The sequence below is a fragment of the Gobio gobio genome (assembly GCF_949357685.1).
Source record: "Gobio gobio genome assembly, chromosome: 5".
Classification (NCBI taxonomy): domain Eukaryota; kingdom Metazoa; phylum Chordata; class Actinopteri; order Cypriniformes; family Gobionidae; genus Gobio; species Gobio gobio.
In genome coordinates, this window is record NC_137101.1 from 57977812 (window position 1) to 57993151 (window position 15340).

The following is a 15340-nucleotide window of genomic DNA, read 5'->3' on the forward strand; positions in this document are numbered from 1 at the left end:
TTAGAGGTGAACTGTCCCTTTAAGTACAGCGTGTTCACTAGGCTGCTGTTGTCAATTTAAGACCTTCGTGCATCTAATATACATACACACGCGATTTTACTTTCACTTTAGACATTACCGACTGTGTTTATGTTAACCTTGTGTGTATTTGACAGTATTAGTGCAGTAAGACGACTACTTAGTCCAGTAATCACGTGTTTGACAGGCGTTTAGTGCGCGCGCTCTGAAAAACGCATGTTAATACCGCGCACGCGAATGAAACCGGCAAGGCTTTAAAACGCATGCAAATAATGAACTTTTGTGATTGTGAATAACTATAGTGTTCCATGAGTATAACTCTACCACTAACATGTGATGTGAATTTATGTTGCGTTGTTCAGTATATTGGGATGGAGGCAAATTATAGAATTTGTAGAAAAATAATTGATTTTGAGATATACCGAAAGACTTTGAGAAACCGAAAAAAACGCAATTCACAAGCGCGTAATGAACCGTGAATGCCGTATCGAAAGGTTCAATAATATATTGAGAATTGTGGCATCCCTAATATATATATATATATATATATATATATATATATATATATATATATATATATATATATATATATATATATATATATATATATATGTTTTTTTTTGTTTAGTTTTTTTTGCCAGCAGAGAAGGCCCTGACAGCCCACCACTGTATAAATGAAATCTAAAACCGTTGAAGTAATGGAATATTTATAGTAATGGTTTAAGCTGAATTGCTTTATTCAATAGTCTTATAGGGAGATAAATATAAGAATTTATTAAAACTTTAAAAATTTGTTTACATCTAATTTAACCTTTTAAGATTAGACTTTGAACATTTTTAACATTATAATGTATTTGGTCTGGAAAAAGTTAGAAAGAAAGTCAGACTGTCTTGACATTTTAAAGCCTGTCATTTTGTAAACCTTTCATACTCTCTGAAAAAGATATTTAATGAATCATTTCTGTTTCAGTAATTTAGTATGAGGACAATCATAGCGTAATATATATAGTAATTTCATTTAAAATATATTTCACTCAATCGTTTGAAACACACCCAATGTGTGTGTGTGTGTGTGTGTGTGTGTGTGTGTGTGTGTGTGTGTGTGCGTGCGTGCGTGCGTGCGTGCGTGCGTATGGCGCTCGCTTTGTGTCATTTCTTTCCTAACCACGCTTAAAGACGTGTTAACGTGCGTGTGACATGCGTGTGGAGAACGTCTACACGTCTGAACGTCTGCACGTCTGTACGTCTACACGTCTGTACGTCTGCCCGTCTGTACGTCTGCCCGTCTGAACGTCAAATGCCCGATAATTAAGCTATTATAAAAATAGATTAAATATTACTTGGTAAGTTCTACATACATAAATGTAAATGGTCTGGTAGGATTCCCAATATTACCCATTTCAAGGCTGATCTGAAGAATTACTTTGAAACGTTACAAGGACTCTGAAACCGCAAAGCAATAGAACTATGGAGATTTACAAAGAATTAAACTCCTCTTCTTTAATTTGAGTACACTAATACACCCTTCTTTTTGTTGTTTGTTGTTGTTGGTATTCTTATTTTATTTTATTATTTTTACCCCTTCTTCTTCAATGTTCAAAATCCTTGATTTGAATGTTATCTTACCTGATGTTAAACATTTTATAACTGTTTCATGATGTTATGGAATTTTTCAAAGAATTTTATGTGAAACATTTGTATGTTTTGAAATGTTAAAATTATATTTTTTGGAGAATTAAAAAAAAAATTTATTAAGTAATTTAGATGAAGTAGTAATTTAGATTAAGTAAAAGCACATTCATAGCTATAACATTATAGTGCATAGCCATATATTTAACATTCTTGAAGAATATCAAGAAAATACTGTTTAGGTTTGTGATAATAAAAAAAAAACTAATCTCACAACAGTAAAAAACTTTAAATTATTTTACATTATTAATTATGTGTGAACTAGGGGTTATGAAATATACAATAATGGGTAAAAAGAGTCTCTCTATAGTGGATATCGTTTTATGAACGTCTTTAAAGCTCATTTGAAAAATACATTAAAACCGCCAGTAGATGGCAGCAATGAACTGTTCTATTAAGATTACTGGAAAATGTTCAACCTATTCTTTCAAAAACACAAATATATATTTAATAACACCCACACAACTACTCCTCTTAGACAAGTGCAAGTGTTTTCTGCTGTGGTGCTGTTTGGAACTATATTTTCATTGACTATTGTGTGAAATTAACAGTCATTAAAAGTTTATCTGCAGGCATTCTGGTTTTCTAATGATTAATTTTTTATAAGCAAAAAACTGCACATATTAAATAAATATTTCCAAATTTGTGTTTTACTTGGTATTTTTCCTCAACTTTTGTCTCAATTGGCAGTTATGTTTCATGTATATAAATATTTTCCAAATTCTATTACCAAGAAGTGAAACATTATGTGAATTTAAAGTGGCTGCGTTAAGTAAGGGATAATCCACGGCTAGCCATGACGTAGAGGCAAAGAACCGCATGACGCGAAGCGGATATATTTCTTATATAAGAAATACAGCCTAAATGTATGTGACGTTGTTGGTTCCCATGACATGCACTCTAAAAAAAAAAAAAAAAATAGTGCTATAGGCACTAAAAGTGGTTCTTGGTCGTAATCATAGGGGAAGCACTTGTGGGTCTATATTGCACCATATTTTCACATGTTCTGTATATGGTGGTGCTATCAGCTCAGCCAAAGAATCACTGAAGAACCCCTGAAGCACCAAGATTAGTGCTACAGCACTTTAAAAGGTTCCCCTATGATTACGAGCCAAGAACCACTTTTATTGTCATATAGCACCTTTTTTGTGTGTTACGTTTTAATGTTTTAACTGCCAGTTCTCTGAAATTGACATCCCAGATAAGTAAAGTAAGATGTGCAAATAGATGCATATTGTTTTCACCTGCATGAAATAAAACACTTGACACTAAAATGACCTGAGTTTACCAATATAATAATAATAATGGATTTTTTTTATAACACACTTTTCATTCCAACGAATCTCAAAGTGCAACAATGGAAAAAGGGAAAAATAACAAAAATGAAACACTAAAAATATAGACCAATACAAATAATCACCACATAAAAGCCTTTCTGAACAGAAAAGTCTTCAGTTCAGCTAATTGTCCAAGCTCTCTCCTGCTCTCAGCTCTGGGGAGGCGGTTCCCCAGCCCAGTATAGCTCAGTCATGGGCCTGGAAGTTGAAGAAGCAGGTGGCCTGATGATCTGAGGCTGCTGGTGGAGGATTTCAGAGTGAGGAGTTCCTGTAGATATGGCGGTGCATGTCCAGTGATGCATTTATGTTTGAGCAGGAGGATTATATATATATATATATATTACTATTTAATGACTATAATCAGTAGATGGCTGCAGAGGCACAGTTATTTTCTCATTAGCATGTCCACTCCCTGATGTCTAGGATGTATTTCTGTACATTCTGTACCGAATACAACAATGCATAAACAGTTTCTGAAAGGAGCAATGTTCAATATACATTTGATTTTTTTTAAATATCTGAAGTGCTGTAAATGCCTTAGAGATTTGTTCAGTGCATCTTGGGAAAAGTTATATTCCATAACAAGATAAATGAGTCAAATGAAAATTAATTTTTTTTTTTTTTTTTTAAATAAAAACAAAAAGTTGGTCGCCTAATAGCCTATCATTTGTAGCATTTCTCAATAACAAAATTATGGATTTAAATGGTCAGAGTATGACTTTAGTAATCGTCTGCATGCCGGTCCTGTTCCTGTAAACCTATTTAGGCCTTTACAGATACATAGCTCTACTCTGCTCTTAACCAACGCAAAACACTCATAAATGCTACACTAAATCTTTAAATCAGGGGAATAAAACAAGTTTGTTACATAAATATAAAAATTACAGTAAAAACGAGCATTCACTTAGCAATATCACTGAGTAACACCACAATATGTTACTCTCTCACTTCCCTGAGGATGGCACTCCTCTGGTACTGCTCGGTGACTTCAACATTCACCTTGATAAACCCCAGGCTGCAGACTTCACCACTCTTCTGACCTCATTTGATCTTAAGCGAGTATCTACTACAGCTACTCATAAATCAGGTAACCATCTTGATCTTATCTACACACGCTACTGCTCCACAGACGTCACTTTAGTTACTCCTTTACACACCTCAGATCACTTTCTCATCATTCTTAACCTCCTACTAACTCCTAACACAACACCCACTCCTCCGCTGATTACCTTTCGGCGTAATCTACGCTCACTCTCTCCCTCCCGTCTATCCACTATGGTTTCCTCCTCACTCCCTCCACCTGCTCAGTTCTCAGCACTAGACACTAACAGTGCTACTGACACTCTTTGCTCCACTCTAACATCCTGCTTAGACAACCTCTGTCCCCTTACATCCAGGCCAGCCCGCACCACTCCCTCTGCCCCCTGGCTGTCTGATGTTCTCCGCGAACATCGCTCTGGGCTCCGGGCGGCAGAGAGGAAGTGGCGAAAAACTAAAAACACTACTGACCTAACCCTGTATCAGTCTATTCTCGCTTCTTTCTCTAGTAACGTCTCCACTGCTAAAACTACATACTATCACAACAAAATACACAACTGCTCTGACTCTCGTGCACTCTTCAGAACGTTCTCTTCGCTCCTCTGTCCTCCTCCCCCCCCTCCTTCATCAACTCTTACAGCTGACGACTTTGCATCATTTTTCACACAAAAAACCTCCTCCATCAGCAGCCAATTCTCCGCACCACAAACCGACACGCACATCTCAACAACCATAACACATACACTCCCCTCCTTTTCTCTGCTCTCTGAAGCTGAAGTCTCCAAACTCATCCTTTCCAACCACCCCACTACCTGTCCGCTTGACCCTATCCCCACTCACCTCCTTCAGGCCATTTCTTCTTCTGTTACTCCTGCACTCACTCACATTGTCAACACCTCTCTTCACACCGGGACTTTCCCCACAGCATTTAAGCAGGCTCGGGTAACCCCACTGCTTAAGAAACCCTCTCTGAACCCAGCACTTTTAGAAAACTACAGACCGGTATCCCTTCTGCCTTTCATTGCAAAGACACTTGAGCGAGTTGTTTTTAACCAGCTCTCTACGTTTCTTGAACAGAACAACCTCCTGGATATCAACCAATCAGGCTTCAAAAGCGGCCACTCAACTGAGACTGCCCTGCTCTCGGTTACGGAGGCACTGAGGCAGGCAAGAGCGGCTTCCAGATCCACAGTACTTATCTTACTGGATTTGTCTGCTGCTTTTGACACAGTTAACCACCAGATCCTCCTGTCAACTCTCATGAAGATGGGCATCTCAGGAACTGCTCTCCAGTGGTTCAAGTCTTACCTCTCAGGTAGGTCCTTCAGGGTGTCATGGAGAGGTGAAGTGTCTAAGTCACATCATCTAGCCACTGGAGTTCCACAGGGCTCAGTGCTTGGACCACTTCTCTTCTCCATCTACATGTCATCACTGGGATCGGTCATTCAGAAACATGGCTTTTCCTATCACTGCTATGCAGACGACACTCAACTCTACTTCTCATTTCAACCAGATGATCCATCGGTTGGTGTTCGTATCGCGGCCTGCCTAACAGACATTTCTGCCTGGATGAAGGAACATCACCTGCAACTCAACCTTGCAAAGACTGAACTGCTTGTGGTCTCAGCCAACCCAGCACTTCATCACAATCTCTCCATTCAGCTAGGATCATCAACCATAACTCCGTCCAGGACAGCCAGGAATCTTGGAGTTGTGATCGATGATCAGCTAAAATTCACTGACCACATTACTGCAACAACCCGGTCCTGCAGATTTGCATTATACAACATTAGGAAGATTAGAGCCTTCCTATCTGAGCAGACCACACAACTCTTGGTCCAAGCTCTTGTTCTCTCCAGACTGGACTACTGTAATGCTCTTCTAGCAGGCCTTCCGGCATGCACTATCAAACCCTTGCAACTGATCCAGAATGCAGCGGCGAGGGTGATCTTTAACGAGCCGAAGAGAGCGCACGTCACGCCTCTCTTCATCAGACTCCACTGGCTACCAATAGCCGCTCGCATCAAATTCAAGGCACTGGTACTCGCCTTCAAAGCAACCACTGGCTCTGCACCAATTTACCTTAACTCGCTTGTTCAGACATACACACCCTCCAGGAGTTTGCGTTCTACCAGTGAACGACGCCTTGTGGTGCCATACCAGAGAGGCATGAAATCACTGTCACGGACCTTTTCCTGGACTGCCCCCACCTGGTGGAATGACCTGCCTATCTCAATTCGAGCAGCCGAGTCTGTAGCCATTTTCAAAAAACATCTAAAGACGCATCTCTTCCAGCAGCACCTGACCAATCAAGAATAGCACTTAACATTCTATTCATTTTTCTGTCTGTCTAATTTATTAAAAAAAAAAAAAAAAAAAAAAAAAAAAATCCTGTGTGTTCTGTGTTAGATTAACTGAGACTTGTTACAGCACTTGCATACTGTAGCCTCTGACTGTTGTAGTTGCTTCTATTGCTCTCATTTGTAAGTCGCTTTGGATAAAAGCGTCTGCTAAATGACTAAATGTAAATGTAAAATGTAAATATCGCAGTTAATGAAGTACACGTTTTCAAGGCAGGAGTACAATAGCTTGTTAAAATACGATCATCATTTATTTCCTTCGCGGTTGCAGCTTTAGTAGGCTATTTATTTTATTGAAACCAACTTGACTTGTTAAAACTGAATTAATGTTTTAGTGGATAAAGTGTGCTAAATTAGTTAATGTCATAAAACAGAAGATTACTTTATCTTCAATACCAATTATCTTTTTTTTAATCAACCATATATTTGTCTCTATCAGGCAAAACATTGTTTTTAAGCGTAACACTTTACAAGAAGGTTTCATTTACCTTAATGATGAATGAACAATAAGCAATAGGCTATATGGCTACTTGATATTTATTAATATTTGTTAGTAGGCTATTAGGTAATAAAAATGCAGCTGTTCATGTTCCGAGTATATGATTATAATGTGTATTAGAAAATGTCGAAATTAATGTTAACAAATAATTTTTCAACATTATTTTAACGGTTTTTAAACTTAGGTCTAAACTCGCGGTGATGACGTCAGTTATCTGCGACACATGCAGATGTTCCGAGTGTAATTTTTTTTATTTTTTTTAAATCGAACGTTGTTTTTACGGTTAAATCATTTTGTTTGGTTTTATAGAATTATGTTTGATGTATTGCTTCCTTTTAATCTATTGGCCAATAGCGTAAAAGTATAACAGGAACAGGCGGCTTTTCCGACCAATGAGAAACCGTTCGGCACGCCAAGCTAGTTAGGGCAGTTACTCAATGGGTACTTGATGTTTTGCTCCATGTATTTGAAATCTGTATTGTTATACAATTCTGTCATTATTGGAATTCTTGTAAGAACAGACTGACATCAATTAGAAGTCAAATAAACTGCAGTTATAGGGGAAAGCTTTTTGACTGTCTCAGTTTGTGTAAATCCACTTGTGGTTCATTTATTTTTTCCCACATTATTTCCCCACAATTAGTAGCCTACAATTATGTGGTTGTGTTTCATTAATAGTGTATACTTTTTTTTTCTTGATTTACCCCAAAAGTGAAAATGAAATGTGATACGCCCCATAGGTGGGGCACATTGCCACATGACCAAATGACAGCTTAATATCTGATGGTCACAAAAAAAACCCAAGACAAACTAAAATATTTTGTCAACAAAATACAGTTATTAACTTTTTAAAAGTAAGAATTTTTCTCAAAAGGCATTTTTAATCAATAATAATACACATTTTTGAGTTTGACACGTCGCTAAATACGGCTAAACAGCAGTTAAAAAAAACAATGAAAAAATTCTGAATATTAACTCATCGTTTTTTTAAAAATTCATAAAAGTATAGAATATAATAGCATATTTCTAATAGTGTTACAACCACAACGCACCCCCATCTGTGCATCTGGGATTTAAACAGCGGCTCAAGTTTTCTGCTGGTTAGATTAGCATTAAAGAACGATCTCAACTGTTAAATAACAGATATAAAATTACAATAATATCAGATACATATTTTAAATAAACAAAAAATAGAGTTGAAAAATTAACTTAAGAAATGTACTTTTTCTATGGTTAAATAAATGTTCAGTAATATCTTCCAGAGATTTTTAAACTTTGGCGCAATATTTTCTCTATATAATGTTGATATGGAAACTAGTAAACACTAAGTTTCATCATCATAGCATGTATGGAAAGGGTTAAACCATGCGTGTTACATCTAACCCCACATAAGGTTGTGCCCAGCGCTCCCCCATTGTATAAAACTCTGACTACAGCTATGGAATAACAGTCATGTTTACAATACTTCAATAATGATTAACCAATATCATATACTTAAATAAGGTATAAATAATAGCCAGTCAAGGTTTAGGTTTAGGGCATAGGTGTAATATTTAAAGTTTAGAATATACAATGAACATTTGAACACAAATGTAAAAGAAGCAAACAATACACACTATAAGATTTTATAAACAATGTAAAAAAACAACAACAACAACAACATTGGGTGGGCCAGCTGGGTAACTATCAGCCAGATTTTTTTTAGGCTACCCCAAAAACTGGTGACTGAATAATTGCAGAGGTCATGAATTTACAAAAATCTTCAAATTCATGGCCAATGGGCAACTTCAATGCAATGGCCTATATAAATATAAATGCCTCGATGTAGCCTACTTGGTGGGGCGGGGTTAGGGGGCCCGTACAATTTATTTTGCATTAGATGTTCAGACGGGCAGACGTGCAGACGGGCAGACGTGCAGACGTTCTCCACACGCATGTCACACGCACGTAGTCACATTTGTCAATTTAGATCGTTGTGACGTTCAGACGTAATCCACACGTTTACTTCTAACGTGACGCCGCCGTGACGTCTGCATAGATCAACAGCTACACGTTGCTGACGTGTGTACGTGACGTAATATTTGCGTGTACGTCTCCATATAAAACAAATGGAGACGTACACGCACGTATACACGTGTGTTGTCTGTCGTGCTTGTCAGTCTCGTCGCCGAATGGTACATTCCGAGCGCCATACGTGCGTGCGTGCGTGCGTGCGTGCGTGCGTGCGTGTGTGAGAGAGAGAGAGAGAGAGAGAGAGAGAGAGAGAGAGAGACCACATTGAAATTCATCCATATGATATGATATGTTAAAACATATTTATTTCTTTCACTTACTTAGTGTCTTCATACCCCCGATCACTTACTTATGGACCCTCTGTTTATATACAACTCTGATGGAATGCGGAAGCCGTCACATTGTCTGCACATCCGCTACCCCTCGACCTTCAAATTACCCTGACCCTACCACAAAATTAACCATATCCAATTTGGTCACCCAAAGGTCAACATCGTATTTCCCTGCTGGAGGGCTGATCACTTGCAGATGGTCAAAGGACAAGGGACTACACATCTCATAACAATAACCCATTCATAACCATAACTCAAGGTCAAAGGTTGATGCCTAGGGGTTGGGGGCCCAGGGTCAGAGGTCAAAAACTTCAAAGACAAAGGTCAGATGTCACCATCAATCATACATTTTGACAGTCGGTGTAATAACTACTTACATATATAATTTTTTTGCACAACAATAATTGAATCTTTAATGACTGAATAAGTGCACTTCCCCTTTACGTGATAATGTCTGATACACACTGATGAAGTGACGTTTGATCCGAATATTGATTTTGAAGATGTTGAAAATGACAGTTTTGAGGATATGTTTGAGACGTGAATATGAGCCAGATGCTTAATGTACTGGGTAATGAGCTTTGACAAGGACAGTGATGATGGTATAAAACATCTGCTCAAACTGAACCCTCACAAGCTCCAAAAGGTAACAAAACATGCTTTATTTTATTTTTCTGCAATTGGTACACTAATTGTTACACCTTAGTGTTCTACATAGTATGGTTTTATTTTGTTTCCAGCCAATAAGTGGTTGCGTTATAACGTTATATATCATGGTTCATTGATGAAAAATATTCTACTTTGATGTCATGTAAGCATGCTATATGGGTGTTTTGAAGTGCTCAGGTAACAATAATCTCTATATTAATTACCGGGATAAGACGTTTTACCAAATACTGAGAATTCTGATCCCCTTAAGATTATTATCCACTCAGTCTACTACACTATTTGCTCTGTAAGACGGTTGCTTTAAGTGAAGGGTAGTGAAGTTGGCTGCCAATCAGAGAACAGAATTTTCCCCTCAAATTTCATTTTTTTGCACATCAATTAATAAATAAAATTTAAACTCAGAAGCAGTTTGTTATAATAATCAACATTTATTATAATTTTTTAGTTGCTTTGATAACAATCACTGCCACACACCTAAAAGTAAACTCTGACCAACAGGTTATCAGAACAGAGATACTTTAGATAAGATTTAGCCTATTGGTAACACATGTTTACAATAAAGGAACACGCCACTATTTTTGAAATTAGGCTCATTTTCCAACTCCCCTAGAATTAAACAATTGAGTTTTACCATTTTTGAATCCATTGACTCTTCTCTAGTTACATATATAGCCATATCGGTCTAGAAAATCACAACTTTTCATTTTCCGTCTGTCGTAGTCCACGATGTAACTACAGAAGAGTCAAGTTTTAAATAGGAAAAATATAGAAACTATTTGGTCATTTTTGTGTGATATGCTAAAGGTCTAATCAGATTCAATGATCTATGCTAAGCTATGCTAAAAGTGCAACCGCCAGACCCGGAGATTGGCTGAATGGATTCAAAAACCCTAACTAACTCTAGAGGAGACGGAAAATGAGCCCCTTTTTTCAAAAATAGCTCAAAACAATGAGCAATACATTTGTTACATTATTTATTCATATTTGTTAACACTAGCTCATAACATTAACAGTTAATAACACAACTGTTCATTCTTATTTCTCAAGTCTATTAAATAATACTAACATACAACTTTTGATTTCAATAATGTATTAGTAAATGTTGAAATGAACATGAACTAATAAAAGCTTCAGGGGTATTTTCATTGTTAGTTCATGTTAACAAATATAGTTAACTAATGTTAATAAATGGTTATTGATTTGTTTAGTATTCAATCATGGCAAGTTATTAGGAAAAAGCAAAAATTAGCAATCAGAAGAGTTCATGATATGTAATTAAGATCAAGAAGAAAACAATATAAGTAAACTTAAAGCAGAACTAAAGTAATAATTAATATTTGCATACACGCCTAAATAGAATTACACTCTTAAACAGAAAAGTAAACAGAAGTATAGTTAAACCCAAAGAGAAATCAATAAGCAAACACAATAAGTAAAATCACACTAAATCCCATATACTCAAAAAGATGCTCTCCAATTTTCCTCAATTAATCTGGAATGCAGATGTTGATCAATGACGGTAATGGTTGATGCATTTGAAAGAAGAGGCTTTTGTCTTGTCACGTATTTTCTAAAAAGAAATATACACAGTTATTGAAATCCTGAAAGCTATCACACAGACAATGTTGAAGCCAAATGAATATCAGGTAGATGTTTTTAATATCATAACATTTCATTTAATGGTGTTTCTACAGTGAAATGTCTTTAAAAATACTCTCCCATCCAAAAGAGACAATGGCAAATAATTATATATTTTAACAGTCTTAAAAATGTAATTGTCTAAAACGTTCAATCATGACTTTGTGTTAAAGAAAAACAACTTCAATTTGAATCGTATATTATCATCTGGTGCTTACCAATGCAAAACTAGAAAATACACATTTCTTCACATTCCCTCAGACGTATTCACTGAATCCAGCTTTAACATCTTCTTGGATACTCTTGATTTTTTCGGGGGGAGCAGCAGGTAGAATGGCAAGCAATTCGCGATCGATCCTTTCTAGTCTTGCAGTGCTCTTCTGTTCATACTCCTGTTTATTCTTCAGGACAAGCTTTAAGATCTCACCCTGTGCCTCATCACAGCCGTCCTGGAGCTGTTTTCGCTCAGTCTCAAATTCTGGTTTAGTTTTATCCATGGCCATCAGTTTTCCCAGTGAACTGACACGGCCCATCAGGTACTTGTTGGAAATATCTGTGTATGTTCCAGAGATCATATTGACCAGATTAGCAAGGTTACTGGCTTGGAAAGCTTGGATGTACAGCATATCTTTTGAGAAGAGCTTTGCGCTGTAGGAGAGGAGTTGTGTTTTCTCAGATGTTGAGACAAAGTTTTTGAGAGTTGTGCTCAGGCTGATTTTCACAATGTTGGATATCATCTGAAAGAAGAGGACCATCTTCTCCCACTGCTCCTTCACTCTCCCCATGGCATCCAATCCTTTGGTCAGCATCTCCACGGTAGTTTTGAAGTCAATCTCTTTCAGTTCACAATTTCTCATAGTGACCAGGATATCAGTCAGTTCCTTCTGGTTCTTCTCTAGTTTCTCCAAACACTTATTATAGTCATCTCTTGTCTTGTCCAGCTGAGCTCGGGTCTGCTCTATGGCAAATCTTGCATTATCTGTAGCCCTCTGGGAAGCAGTCGGTCTCTCTAACTTTTGTTCTTCTTTAGACATCATTGGTGGTTTTTGAGAAATGGCTGGAGAATTTGTGACTTCTTTGCTTTTGCTATCAAAACTACGAGCAGACTTAGTCAGGTCCGAGACCATTTGTATTATCTGAGTGCTTTTGTCTTTGTCCAGTTTGCCTTCTGGTGCATATTTTGCAAGCTCAGTGCATATTTCCAAGCCCTTATTGCACATCTCCTGTGCTTGTGTCTTTGCATTGCAGTCAGGGGTTCCTTTAAAAATTTCATTGAGTCGTTCATACTGTTTTGCTATGAAATCCGTCTTTGTGGTTTTATTCTTCTGATCGTATAGGTTTGTCCAGTCAATGTCGTTCACCTCACTCTTCACATTCATAAAGTCCTGGATGTTCTGTGCATAATTTAAAATCTCCGCTGATTTACAATATACAATTATTTCATCTATCGTCGATGTGTTTTTCGACATTTTCTCTGGTTGAGAAGCAGCAGTTGCCGTTCCATTAATTAGGCCTGTAATGCCCTGTGTTAACCCACTCACAAAATCCATTCCAATCATGTCCCATCCACTGGGGAGAGAATCCATGGCATTCTTGTAGTCCTCATTAAACTGATTCATTTGCTTCTCCACAGCACTCATTGTCTTCTCAAACATTTTCTTGGATTCTATTGCCGACTGCTCCCTCAGTTTGCTCTCTTCTATTTTTTTATTCATTGCTTCCAACTCCTCCCCATAAAAGCTCTGTGCATTGATACACGCTTCAAGCAGCTCTTGGATGATATTGATCACATCGGTAAAACGCTTTTCAGCTCTCTCAGACAGCTTAACACATTCTTCAGCAATGACGGTGATATTGTTCAGCTGATCAGGAAGATGTGCGTTAACAACTTCATCATCATCTTGGAACAGAATCCTCACAGCTGCCTTCATGTAATCTGGAACTTGGGAGGTATGGAGGCGAATCTGATCCATGCTCTTATGGGCCTCATTAAATGCCCACCAACCAGAGTTACACACTTGCATAAGGCAGGCGCGAAAGGATTCAGGGTATTTGATGAATTTATAGCCCCCTTTGGGTGGATTTTTATTGATAGAGAAATCTGTTGCGGACGAGATGAACACCAGCTCTCCCAGGAGGGCTATAGATAAAGGTGCTGGAGTCAGATACTCTTCCCAGTTGGCATAGGGCTGCATTATATTTCTGGTGTGGTTCCTCATGTCTTCAGCAGTAGTAAGACCTCGCATAGATTTTGAGAGTGCAGTATCCATGACGTTCCTGTTCCTGTTCCTGCTTAAAACAAAGAAGACATTTGAAAGTAAATGACTTATGAGGGAATCTCACTTTGTATCTTGTATTGAACAATTTGCAGCATTCATCACAACAACCTTTTTACTATATATAGACTTAAATAGATGAGAGAGAGAGGATCGACATTCTGAACAGACACACTAGATGAGCTCCTATTAATTCACATAACTGCTGTTAATCGAGGCAAAACCTCATAACCTGTGCCAGCACTGTGTACATACAACAGACCGCTAAGGAACCACATTTGGAAAAAAACATGTGAAGTGAGTTGAGGCGATTAACCAATAACCTGTCCTGTGACAAGCTCCGCTCAGTAAAGGACCGAAACGTAGAAAACATATAATACTATACAGCCACAGCCACTTGATTAGAGATTTATTTTTGAAACACCCTGTTATTATAGTATTAAAACATACAAATAATGGTTCTTAATCTTTACTTTTGACAATGTGTTACAGTTACAAAAAAAAGAATTTCAGTATCATTAAAGCATTTGGTAACATAAACAGAGATTGTTAAGTTTCAAATGTAGCTAATGAATAAAAAAAACGTAATTTGGTGCAGTTTTACTTGTTAATAAAATAAGTCATTTGAATTGTAAGAGCCTTACCTTGTTGGAGAGTGAGAAGAGTTTGGTCAAGTCTTGGGTTAAGGTTATCTGGTAGAATGGTGAAATGAACGCGTGCTTCTGTTTTTATTGCCATCGGAAAGGGGCGGAGCTGGAAGATAAGGACTTGGGGAGGAGTGACTAGAATGCTGACTCATATTAATCTGTCTTAATGCTGTTATTATTGCTCACAGATTAAATTAAAACTAAAGCAAACATTTTGCACTCAAACGTATGCCTAGGCACAGCCTAAAAATACACCACATACAAATTAAAAAGACAATTATTAAAATTAATATTAAGATATCAGTACTATGTTCTTATATGAAACATTACTCCACTTGATGAAAAACCTTGATCTTGTAAATATACTAACACATTTTTTTTATAAAAAAGTATATTAGCATCATATTTTCCCTATACAACTTTTAACACACTTTAATCCGCACCGGATCGCGGGCGGGGGGGTTGACGGAAGTGGGCGTGTCTGTACTTTTATCTACTTTATTTTTATACAAAATATTCAATCAACTATCACAAACTATACATCATTTGAAAGCTAAAACACTCAAGATTCATGTTCTGAACTTGTTTTTGCAATAAATACACCAGAGAGGAAAGGGTTAAATGAAACGCTAAAGGACCGTCCATGTAAACATTAGCATAATATCAGCGTTACTCATCTTTCATCTCCTGTCGTTCGGATCAGATCGGACGAATCCAATAAACACCCGCATACATCTCTGTGTAAGAGTCCACTCTTCAAAATGCATCCCACTTTTTAATCCAAAACAACGAAAAAATAGGGAAAAAACAAAAAATCCTTTGTT

At 37.3% G+C, this 15340-nt stretch overlaps 1 protein-coding gene across 2 annotated transcripts; it reads right to left on the bottom strand.

Annotated features, from left to right (window-relative positions):
* Positions 1-11811: 11811 nt before the first annotated feature.
* LOC307126225 (uncharacterized protein) lies at positions 11812-14571 on the bottom strand. 2 transcript variants are annotated; one of them, XM_079816655.1, is made up of 2 exons: positions 14514-14571; positions 11812-13882 (listed from the first exon to the last, which is right to left on the bottom strand). In XM_079816655.1, exon 2 carries the CDS (start codon positions 13861-13863, stop codon positions 11851-11853), a length of 2013 nt encoding a protein of 670 aa, XP_079672781.1. In that variant the 5' UTR covers positions 13864-13882; positions 14514-14571; the 3' UTR covers positions 11812-11850. The 2 variants fall into 2 exon arrangements, with proteins under 2 accessions (XP_079672781.1, XP_079672782.1); XM_079816656.1 differs by having other exon boundaries at positions 11812-13885.
* Between the last annotated feature and the right edge of the window lie 769 nt (positions 14572-15340).